Source organism: Mastigoproctus giganteus, chromosome 13 (assembly GCF_048544385.1).
Source record: "Mastigoproctus giganteus isolate SK-2022 chromosome 13, ASM4854438v1, whole genome shotgun sequence".
In the NCBI taxonomy this organism is placed as follows: Eukaryota; Metazoa; Arthropoda; class Arachnida; order Uropygi; family Thelyphonidae; genus Mastigoproctus; species Mastigoproctus giganteus.
The window spans coordinates 161123132-161136112 of record NC_143587.1 but is presented as its reverse complement, the minus strand read 5'-3'; the positions used below and the strand labels follow the sequence as shown (position 1 = coordinate 161136112).

General features: G+C 40.3%; 1 protein-coding gene across 1 annotated transcript in view; it reads right to left on the bottom strand.

Moving 5' to 3' along the window:
- The window catches only part of LOC150076556 (pre-piRNA 3'-exonuclease trimmer-like), a 242892-nt gene that overhangs the window by 134064 nt on the left and 95847 nt on the right, over window positions 1–12981 (bottom strand). Inside the window, exon 7 of the mRNA XM_090387382.1 lies at window positions 7648–7712. Coding sequence (XP_090243508.1) covers window positions 7648–7712 — 65 coding nt within the window. The remainder of the gene's footprint in view (window positions 1–7647; window positions 7713–12981) is intronic.

The window sequence follows — 12981 nt, the reverse complement described above, 5'->3', positions numbered from 1 at the left end:
ACAACCAAGGATGTACAAAAATGAGAGGGTGGGAGATTCGGGAAGAAGTAAAACAGACAATCAAGAACTCTCACAACTGGCGAACTCCAGGAATAGATAACACCCACAACTACTGGTACAAGAAGCTCACTTGCACACACAAGCACCTGGCAGAGTAGTTCACCCGAATGATAAGGCACCCAGAGACAATCCCAAAGTTTTTACTCAAGGAATCACTGATCTGAAGCATAAAGATGAAGATACAAGAAACCCAGAGAAATACAGGACAATCACCTGCCTCCCAAAAATGTACAGGATCCTGACCAGCTACATAACCAAGAAGATATCAGACCACATGGAGAGCCAGAACATAATGGCCGAACAGCAGAAAGGATGGAAATGGCTGAGCAAAGGATGCAAGGAGAAATTAACCATAGATGCCGTGGTTATGGAGCAAGCCTACAAGGAGCACCGCAACATGTGCACAGCCTACATTGATTACTGCAAGGCCTTCGACTCCGTGAAGCTGGCTAATAGAGGCGCTGAACATCTATAAAGTCAATCCAATAGTGACAAACTTCCTAGGAGAAACGATGGCGAAATGGAGTACCACCATTAAGGTCAAAACATCACAACCAGGCCAATCCCTATCAGGAAAGGAATCTTTCAGGGAGATGCCCTGATCCACTGTGGTTCTGTCTAGCACTTAACCCGATATCCACCATGCTCAACAGTAGTAAGTACAGATATAACCTCAAAGAAGGAAGGAAGAACTGCTACACCCTCACCCACCTGATGTACATGGATAACAACAAGCTCTACGTGGGAAACAAGAAGCAACTACAGCAGATCACTGAAGAATTCAGCAATAATATTAGAATGTAATTTGGTCTCTACCAGCTGCAGACTGGTAAAGAGATCGAAGCCATGGCAGAGGGAGAGGCCTACAAATACTTGGGGATGATGCATGCTCAGCAGTCACAGCACAAGGAAATTAAAGCCTGCCTGACTGAAAATTACCATCAGAGACTCAAAAGCCTGCTGAAAGCAAAGCTGAATGGAGGGAACACAGTTCAAGCCATAAACATCTATGCAGTCCCAGTACTAACATACTCCTTTGGAGTCATAGACTGGACTAACACCGCGCTGGAGGATATCATGAGAAAGACAAGGACAATGATGACCAAGAGCCACCAACACCACCTGAGATCTGCCGTGGAGAGACTGACAATTGCCCGGAGCAACAGAAAACAGCGATAGTTAACCTGAAGGATTACTTGCAGAAACACACCGCCGCATTTCACCAGGCCATAACGAAGATAGACAAGTGGTATACCCCTAAGCGAAGAGTCTCCCCTAGCAGGAGGCACAAACGAGGCTAAAAAGATGGGCAGAGAAGACATTCCATGGCAGACACTACAATGATCTCCATCAAGATCACAGATAAAATTGCTTCCAATCCATGGCTCACGAGTGGGACACTCTTCCCCTGAGACTGAAGGATTCATGCTCGCCATCCAAGACCAGGTAATCAACACCAGAAATTATAGAAAACACATCGCCAAGGAGCCCGGAGTGTTCAATGATACATGTCGATGATGCCATCTGGCCTCAGAAATGATCCAACACATCACTGTGAGATGTAAGGTGATCACCCAGACTGAGTACACTCATAGACACAACCAGGTAGACAGGATAATACATCAGAAGCTAGTGAGGAAATACCAGTTGACCAAAGAAAGTGTGTCATCATCATCATCATCAGCCATTTTCAATCCACTGCAGGATGAAGGCCTCTCCAGCAACTTTCCAGTTCCTTCTGTTTTGAGCACTGGCCATCCATTTACTACCCAAAAACTCATGAATTTCATCTATCCATCTCCGCATTTGTCTTCCAGGTTTTCTTCTAGCTCCTCTTGGGTACCATTCTGTTATTTTCTTAGTCCATCTGTCATCATGTCTTCGAGCTATGTGTCCTGCCCAAGACCATTTTAGTTCTTTAGTTTTGATAAGAATGTACTTTACTTGAGTTTGCTGCCTAATCCATGTGTTTCTCTTCTTATCTAACAGTCTGATTCCCAATATAATTCGTTCCATTCTTCGCTGTGTAGTTCTCAGCTTCTCTTCCATTCTTTTGGTGAGTGCCCAAGTTTCACTTCCATAAGTCATGGTGGAGAGTATACATTGGTTCATTATTTTACGTTTCAGACAGACTGGGATATTGCTCTTCAGTATGTGACTATATTTCCTGAATGCCATCCATCCAAAATTTATTCTTCTCTTGACTTCCAGCCATTTATCATTATTACAGCTAATAACTTGTCCCAGATAAGTATATGACTACACCTTTTCAATTACTGCTCCTTCAATCATTATTTCCCTTAATGTGGCATACTTGTTTATCATTACTTTTGTTTTAGCCATATTCATCTTTAGTCCAAAATCCTTACTAACTGTGCATAACTGATTAAGATTTTCCTCTAATTCTTTGGGATCGTGGCTTATAACCACAATGTCATCTGCAAATCGTAAATGGTTTAAGTACTCTCCGTTCACATTGACTCCGTTCTGCGACCAGTCTCATATTCTGAAAGCTTCCTCAAGGGCAGCAGTAAACAGCTTCGGAGATATTGTGTCTCCTTGTCGAACTCCTTTCTCGATTTTAAATTTAGCATTAGCATTAGCAGAGGCATTTGATGCAAGAAAGCAAGCTTATGCAGCATCAGCCAAAAAAAAACCGCTTCCACTTCGCCCCTCTGTTCGTTCAAAATACCTGTCCAGCTGAGCCTTAAACTTATTTAGGCTATCAAGCTCCACTACAAGGGATGGAAGTCTGTTCCACCAACCAACCACCCGCTGGCTAAAGGCAAATTTCCGCACGTCTATCCTACATCTGTCTTTCCTCAATTTGAATTTATGCCCTCTCAGGTGATTTTTCTGAGCTAGAGGAAGAATCCCATCAGCATTGAGCATGCTTAAACCATTCAAGGCTTTATACACCTCTATCAGATCACCTCGCTGGTGCCTAGTCTCCAGACTCTGTAATTTGCAAAACTTAAGCCTTTCTTCGTAAGAGCACCCCTTTGTTCCATTCACTAATCTTGTTGCCCTTCTCTGTACTCGTTCCAGCAGCTCTACATCCTTCTTGAAATGAGGCCTCCAGACCTGCATACAGTACTCTAGGTGTGGCCTGACCATTGCCTTATACAATGGAATAATCACCTCCTTATCCCTGCTGGAAAAATTCCTGTATATCATTGACAATACTCCATGAGCTACTCTTGTATCCCGTCTGCACTGCTCAGAGAACTTCATATCTGCCTGTACAACCACCCCCAAGTCCCTTTCATTCTCTACCACTGTCATTGTAGTACCACAGAGTTGATACGTTGCTCTGGGGGTTGCTGTTTCCCATGTGTAGTACTTTACATTTGTCAATGTTAAACTTCATTTGCCACCTCTCAGCCCATCTGCTGCAACCTTTCCAGATCCTGTTGCAGCAGCATAGTGTCAGTAGTGTCCTTGACAACCCTGCCAATCTTTGTATCGTCTGCAAACTTGGACATTAAGCTTGATATACCCTCATCAGTATCATTTATGAATACAGAAAACAATAATGGACCCAACACTGAGCCCTGAGGGACTCCACTAATAACATTAGTCCACGATGAGCAGTGTCCATTGATTACCACTCTCTGTTTTCTCCCCCTCAGCCACCCCTTTATCCACAGCAGCAATTTGCCTCCAATGTCACACTGCTCCAATTTGTGTAGCAGTCTTCCATGTGCAACAGTGTCAAAAGCCTTTCTAAGATCCAAGTATATAATATCAAAGTTATTCCCTGCATCCAGTTCTTTTGTGACTGCATCATAGTATCCAATCAAATTGGTCAGGCAAGACTTCCCCTTAACAAAACCATGCTGTGTCTGAGCTATAACTGAAGTCTTGTCTAAATGATCCTGCAGTGCTTCTTTAACCAGTGCCTCCATTAATTTTCCTGGAACAGAAGTTAAGCTCACAGGTCTATAATTACTTGTGTCAGCCTTTGATCCTCCTTTGTGAATTGGGGTCACATTTGCACATTTCCAGTCTATGGATACCTCCCCTGAGTCCAAGGAAGCTCTCATAATTATGGCTAAGGGTTTGCTTACTTCCTTTGCTGCCTCCTTTAATATAACTGGATAGATCCCATCAACCCCGGGTGCCTTTCTTGTTTCTTCTTGCTTCGTGCCTTTCTTGTTTATCTTCAACAGTTTCTCCTCCACTTTACTCCCAGTTATTTCAAGATTCTGTAGCTTACTGCTAGAGATGAATACACCTCTGGCATTCCCCTCGCTGAATAACTCCTCATGTGTGAATGTTGATGCAAAATATTCATTTAGTTTGTTAGCTACCTGAGCAGGATCATCAACAGTTGACCCATCAATATCAAGTGGACCAATCTGATTCATCCCCTTCCTTCTAGAGTTTACATAAGTAAAGAACTCTTTGCTGTTTTTCTTTGCATCCCTTGCCAAGGATTTCTCGTAATCTGCCTTCGCCTGCCTAACCGCCTTTGTAACTTGGTTGCATATCAACTTGTATCTATCATAGGCTTCTGTGTCATGTGTTAATTTGTAAGTATCCCATGCATTTTTCTTCTCTGCCATATGCCTCATTAGTTCATCTGACATCCATTTTGGCCTAAACCTTGAACAATATTTCTTAGTTGGTATGTATAGCCTAGTAGCTTCCAAGATAAGTTCTTTGAATGCTTCCCATTTTGAATTTGCTGTTGGTAACATCATCAGTTGGTCCCACTGTATAGAATTTAAATACTGTCTCAGTCCATCGTAGTCGCCTTTACGGAAGCAATAACCCTTCCCTTTACCCCTAATTGTAGTTACCTCTTTGAGTAAATCCCACTTCAGCACACTGTGATCACTGCCACCTAGTGGTTCATTTATCTGCAGATTCTTAATGCATGAAGAATCACTGCTGATAATCAAATCAAGAGTATTACTCCTTCTAGTTGCCTCCCGAACATGCTGATGTAGAAAACAATCATCCAATAAATCCACAAAAGCCCTGCTAGTGTGTGAGTAACCAGCCCGCAAATTCCAGTCAATATCTGGGAAATTAAAATCTCCCATTATAAGACTCTGTGATTTACTGGCCCACTCTATTTCCCTGTACAGTTTCTTATTATACTCATCAGAGTCATTAGGCCTATAGCACACTCCTACTCTCAATTTTGATCTCCCAATGCTTATGTCACACCAAACTGACTCAACACTGCACTGTCCAGCGATGTCGACTGGCTTCACTTCCTTGGTTTTTATGTGTTTCTTAACTAATAGCATAACCCCTCCTCCCTTCCTATCCTGTCTATCCTTTCTGTAGACGTTGTACTCCCCAAATTGCAGTTCTGCATCCCTTATATCTGTGTGACACCACGTCTCTCATATTCCAACAATATATGCCTTTGATGTTTTGAGCAATACCTCAAATTCATCAAATTTATTTACTAAACTCCTAGCATTGGTGTACACGCAAGTATACCTGCACCTGTTTCTATTCTTAGCTACCCTAACACAACCCATGTGCTTACTCGTACCGCAATGGCTCCCAGCAGTCTCTGAAATACCATGCATCTTGTTTTTCAGGTTCTGCTCATCCTAATAGAAGCAGTGCAAGAATATCTTTCACCTCTGCCAGTGGCTACTGTCAATCTATTGGTCTTTGTCTTCCCCCAAGCTAGCAGTTTTCCGACCCACCTAACACTGCCTCGATAGCATCAGCAAATATTCTTGCACCCTTTCTATTTAAGTGTACTACTGTCTTTGTCTAGTCTAATAAAGGAGGTAGCACTCTCATATATTTTCTTCAAAATCATAATATATGGGGTATCTATGCCTTGTCTTTCCAGTGCCCGAAACATTGCCTTATGCTGTATGGAGTCAAATGTCTTTTCATAATCCACAAATGCCAGGCATAATGGTGTTTTATATTCATTTGCTTTCTCCATTAGCTGTGATATTACGTGAAGGTGATCCATAGTTGAGAATCCTGTCCTAAAGCCAGCTTGCTCTTTCGGTTGATTCTCATCAAGTATTCTTTCTAATCTGTTAGTAAAGAAAGTGTGTACTATACTATAAGTACGAACCACAGGCAGTACTAGAGACCCCAACCCAGAAGCCGTACTCGGACCACGCCATAATAACGGATAGAACAATCCCGCACAACAGACCGGACGTAACCCTTGTGGACAAGAAGGAAAAGACTACCTATCTGATTGACATAGCGGTACCCAACACTGGCAACCTGCAGAAAACCCATGGGGAAAAAATCAGGAAATACACGAACCTAAGACAGGAGATCAAAGAGATGTGGCATATGGAACAAGTAATGACCATCCCGATCATCGTATCAACCACAGGTATAGTGCCAAAGACCCTACATAGCAGCATTGCAGCAATAGGTCTCCCAGCGAACACCTACAAGGAACTCCAGAAATTCGCAATCCTGAACACCTATAGGATAGTCAGAAAGTTCCTTTACCAACAGTAACACCAGACAATAACAACGACCATCCTGTGTACTTGGTAGCAATACCCGTCACAAGGTGGAACCTCCAATCAGGGAGAAATAATATAATAATAATAATACGACCTTGAATGGTTTGGGCATGCTCAATGCTGATGGGATTCTTCCCCTTGCCCAGATGAATTGTGTGAGGGGACATAAATTAAAATTGAGAAAAGACAGTTGTAGAATAGACGTGCGGAAATTTGCCTTTAGCCAGTGGTTGGTTGATTGCTGGAACAAACTTCCCATCTGTCATTGCAGAAGTTTTGAGAGCTTAAATGAATTCAAGGCTAAACTAGATAAACATCTGGAGCAAATGGATGGGTGAAATGGGAAGATTTTTTTTTTTTTTTTTTGGCTGATGCTGTGTAAGCTTGCTTTCTTGAATCATATGCCTCTACTAATGCTAATATCTAGTGGTCCAATGTAATTCGTCTCTTTTCTTCCTTCTGGTGTTTAGAAAAGTTAAGAATCTTTGTTGCTTTTCTTTGACAGGGACTTCTTTGTAATATGCCTTAGCTTTCCTAACCTCCTTTGTGACTTTATTGCAGACTAGTTTTTATCTACTGTAGGCCTCTGTATTACTTGATAATTTATAACTATACTTTTTTCACATCAAGTTCATCGAACATCCATTTCATTCCCTTAGACAAAATACATTATTCAAAATCCAAAGGTCTGCATATGTTCTAACACAGATTACTTGCCAACTGACGAGATGCCACTAAGTTTTGAAAACAGCTAGCAAGATTCTTAAAGGTAAAGTGGATTTGCCTTTTCTAGTGATGCTATATAATTTAAAAGATATTAGCAATTTAGACAGAACAGTGATATACATGGTCTCAATCTGCAGGAGCAGAAAGATTTCAATGATCAAAATTGAAGGGCATTAGCATATAAATTTTATTTGATTTCATCAAGCCATTACATTCAAACATTCCCCTTAAATCCTATATTAAGCTTATTTTATTCAAATCAAGGTTTTTTAGCTCGTATTAATTAAATTAGCTTTCGTTAAAGAAAGAAAATGGGGGAGTTACTCTGACTGTCCGAGCATATAGGCATAAAGTTAATCAATAATAAAAAAAAAAACAAGCTTACCATATCTTTCTCCTGTAACATGTTCAATATACGGTGTATACAATACAGCCAATTGTCCTTTTGGACTATAAAAATAGAGTTAAAATAAAATGAACAGAAATATCACTGCAAGTTGTATATATAATACTTAAATAACATCATAGAACTAAAGAAAGAAACAGTCACTCATCTTATCATTTGCTAGATGATACAGTCAGGCATAAAAACTCAAAACAGAGAACCAACAATATTAGTACAGGGTTGTTAAAATTAAAGTATTCCTATGTAGAGGGCCCTGGAGCGAGTTCTAAGGATTGTACTGAAGAGAAATTTAGACAACAATAAAGAATGCACTTGCCATTTATTGGGGGGAAAAAAAATTAGTTACAAAATTTGTCACCGTATGGTGCTGTGTCAGTATATGGCATGTAACTATCTTAGTTACGATTATGCAAATAACTTACATTATTTGCATAATTGTAAGTTATTGCCACAGTGCCACTACACAGCTCTACTGCATTGTATAAAAGCAAAGCAGTCTCCAAAATCATACAGTAGATGCTTGCCTGCACTACAGCAGCACAAAGGTCGTGGGTTCGAATCCCGCCTCGGGATTGGATCAAAGTACTGCAAAAACCGTGGGAGGTGCACTATGGCCACAGAAGCCAATGCGCCAACAACTACCAAAAAAAAAAAAAAAAAAACTACAGCAGCAATGCCCTACAATGTTGCAGGAAAAGGCGCTATTAGTGAAGCTGTACTATCAGAACAGCAACAATGCAGCTGCGGCTATCAGAGAATTCAGCCGTAAGAAGCACATAAGATGTGGACCTATGACTGTTTGTGCTGTCTGCAAAATGATTGCAAAATTTGAAGCGACAGGACATCTTGGTGTTCAACTAGGTAGAAGTTGAAAATGAGTGGACTCCTCTCATGTTGAAGATGTGGCTATGGCTGTCGTGGATTTATCAAGTCAATCTCCATGTGGTAGCGCAAGTGTGCCAGCTGTTTCTCTTTAAGTGGACATGCCGTATTCCACTGTAAGGCTAGTAATGAGTCAAGTGTTGCAGTACTATCCTTACAAGATGCACATGCTACAGCAGCTAAAACATGGTGATGCAGATATTCGTTTCACATATGCACTTCAATTTCTGGCACGAATGACAGCGGATATCACTTGGCCATGGAACATCCTTTGGAGTGATGAAGTCCACTTCTGCTTAAATGGACAAATGAATACGCACAACTGTCGCATTTGGGGAACAGAAACTCTCGAGTTATCCAAGAGGTCCCATTGCATTCTCCAAAAGTGACAGTGTGGTGTGGATTTATGGCCACATTCATGATTGGGCCATCTGGATGCACTTCCTTAGATTTTATGTGTTTCTTAACTAACAGCATGACCCCTCCTTCTGTTCTAACCTGTCTATCCTTTCTGTACACATTGTACTCTCTAAATTCCAATTCTGCATTCCTTATCCCTGTGTTGTTGTGGAAGTGGATGGTTTAAATAAACGCAAGGAAGAACTAGGCAATTCTGGGAGGGTATGAATGTTTGAAGTGCATAGTTTTTATTTTATTTTATTTTTTTGGCTGATGCTTGATAAGCTTGCTTTCTTGCATCATTTGCCGCTACTACTTCTATTTTCCAGTTAAACTTCTAGGAATACTGCTTCTTCCACAGAGAAGACTACTGTTACTTATTCTCAGTGGATATTAACCCCGGGGGCTCACATCTGGTGAGTATGGGCTTGGCACACCCAGGGTCCTGAGCTGGATATCATCATTCTTCTCTTTCATGGTGATTCCCTTCTACTTTTCTCTTCTCTCTCTCTCTCTCTCTCTCTCTCTGTCTCTTAGGGTAACTTAGGAATTTTTTTTTTTTTGGCTGGTGCTGCATAAGCCTCAAGGCTTCCTTGCACCATATAGCTAATAATAATAATAATCACCACCCAAACAGCTGTTTCAGAACTATTTGCTCTTCATCGGTGGGTGGGTAGGTACCTGCTGGTATAACAGCTGACAACCCAATTGTGAAACTAATTAATGTGAAGGTATTCACAATAGGAGATGTAATGAATTGATGTCATTATAATAACTCCAGTCAATTTACTGCATATAGACATGATTGAGATCTCTATTCCCACAGTCTGAGGAATTAGTCCTGAATTCTTATTAAGTATTGAACTATTAATTAAACACCATTGGCATCTCTCATATTGTGGAATTATTTTCATAATTGGGTTATAGTAATAGTAATGGAGGCATGTGATGCAAGAAAACAGGAGTATGAACTTATGTAGCATCAGCCAAAAAAAAAAAAAAAAAAAAAAACACAAATTTCGCACATCCATTCCTTCTAAAAGTTTGTCCAGTTCTTCCTTGAATTTATTTAAGCTATCAACTTCCACAACCACAGATGGAAGTTTTTTCCAGCAATTAACCACTGACTGGCTAAAGGCATTCTGCACATCTATTCTATAACTGTCTCTCCTCAATTTGAATTGATGCTCCCTTGAGTTTGTAATCTGAGTAAACAGAAGAATCCCATCAGAATTCAGCATGCTCAAACCATTCCAGGTCTTATACATCTCAATCAGATCAACTCTCAGGTGCTGCAAGTTGCAAAACCTAAGCCTTACTTGGTAAGAAAACCCCTTCATTCCCCTCACCAATCTTGTTGCCCTTCTCTGTACACACACAAGCACCTCTACAAAAACGAGGCCGCCAGACCTGTACGCAGCTCAAGGCATGGCCAGACCATTGCTTATACAAGGAGATAATTACCTCCTTTTCCTTACTAGCAAAATTCCTGTATATCATTGACCTGCTCTGGCATCCTGTCTGCACTACTCAGAAAACTTCACATCTGATTGCACAATTACTCCCAGGTCTTTTTCATTTTATACCACGCTAAGTGTTCTGATGGGGTTACTTCTACAACACTGTTGGTACGTTTCTCTGGGATTACTTCTACCCATATGTAGTACTTTGCATTTGTCAATGTTAAACTTCAGTTGTCACTTCTCAGCCCAATTGCCCAAATTTTCTAGATCCTGTTGCAGTAGCACACTGTCATTACTGTCATGAAGAACCCTGCCAACCTTTGTATCATCTGCAAACTTCGCCTGATATACCTTCATCAATATCACTGATAAATATTGGTGTTAGGTGTTATAGAATTGGGGTTGTTAGCTGTTATAGAATAGAATACATACTGGAACACAGATGAAGGGCCAAATAGCCCTGAAACGTCTATTTGGGTGGTGGTGGTGGTGGTATACCCATAAGAATAAGCAACGATTGTCTTCTCTATTGGAGAAGTGTTACTTATTCAAAGTTTTACTAGATAGGAAACTCGTGTATTCCACAATATGTGATGTAACGAAATGGTGCCACTATAATAACTTCGATTTATTTATTGCATATAGACATGATGCATTTGCACCAACTTATATGTCTATTTAATTTTTTATAAAAAAATATAAAAATTCTTTTCACACTTGAATATTTTGAAAGACACATGGAATTTACGAAGGCAGACGAGTCACTCTGACTGTGCAGAGAGAGAGAGAGAGAGTGACGGAACATACATTACATTGTCTTGCGTGTTGTTCTCAGTATCGTTGTTGACTTTGAGTTGGAAGGATGTTATTGCTGATATTGCTTCATTTACGCACTTCTTTATACATATATATGTACATAAGTTAACATATTTTTTATAATTACGGGTTTTGAAGAATTTTCTCAATAACTTCAACATCGTCATATAGGGCTTCACGACAAATTTTTCTATTGGTGATATTGGGCCTTTGTCTAAATCGCCACAGCTATCCTGAACTGCAAGTAAAATTGCAAGTAACTTCAAATGCTTTGCAAACTTTTCTGCTACTGCCTTTAGCTCAACACCACTTGATCATTGCTGTGAATGCCACTAAATACCTAGGCAACTCATTGTGAAGGTATTCACAATAGGATGTGGTGGTATCCGCTGAGAATGAATAACGTTAGTCTTCTCCACTGGGGAAGTGTTGCTCATTCGAGGCGTTTTTTTTTTTTTGTAGTTGTTGGTGCATCAGCTTCTGTGGCCATAATGCACCTCCCAAGGTTTTTGCAGTACTTTGATCCAAGCCCGAGGCGGGATTCGAACCCGCGACCTTTGGGTCGCCGCCAGGCAGGCACTTTACCCACCCGGCTAGCCCGGTCGGCTTCGAGGTAGTGCAACACTTCCCCAGTGGAGAGCTAATATCAGAGCAACTCATTGTGAAGACATTCACAATATAAGATATAATCACACACAATGCAATTTCATCCACTTCAGTGATTTACTACAAACTCACATGATTCTATGCACTAATTTGTTCCATTAGTGAGTTTTCTGTAGTCTGAGGCTTTTAGCCCTAAAACCTTTTTAGTGGTGTTCACAGCAACAATCAAGGAGCTTTGGCATGCATGGTGTTGAGCTAAAGGCAGCAGCAGCAGAAAAGTTTGCAAAGCACTTGAAGTTACACAATTTTACTTGCAGTTCGGGATGGCTGTGGCTAACTCTTCAGCATCACCACTTAGGGCTTAACCACAAAAATTTGTGGTTAAGCCCTAAGTGGTGATGCTGAAGATGTTGAGTTATTTAAAAAAATTAAATGAAATAATAATACAATCAAGACAAAACTTGAAACAAGATAAATCTGCATTATTACGTTCAAAAACAAGTACAACTTCTGAGTTTTCTACCGATGGATAAATGTGGTATCTTTTTACAGTTTTTAAATAAAGGTATATAGTGATATATATATTTTTTTATTTATTTTAATCAGCATTACCTATATCATTAAATTTTCCATTTATTTGTGTTCTAAGTTTTTTTTGTCTTTTAGAGCTATCTTTTGTTTCACTAATCCGGATGACCTCTATCCCTAATTAATCCAGATTAGTGAAAGGTTTACTATACAGAGGTTTACTATACTTTACTATATATATACTCTATATACAGAGTGTCTCAAAAATACATAGCATAACTTCAGGAATGAGTTCCTCATATGTAGACAATAAAAATATTTTATATCAACATAGTTCTGGAAATGCTTGGTTTCCGAGTTTTGAAGGTCTATCTATGACACTTAACTGTTCACATCACCTTATAGTAATTGTTCAAAATGTCCAGTTTCTGCCTGAATACAGGCCTGAATACCACTAGCAGAACATTGTGCAGGGTAATCTGCTGACAAGGCCTGTACCCATTGCAGATGGTAAGGATACAGTTGGTGTTCTCGCAACACTCTCCAAATAGTCGACGTTGAACAGCCAGTTGCATTGCTATTCTGCATGTGCTGACTCCAGGAGTGGCATACAACATCC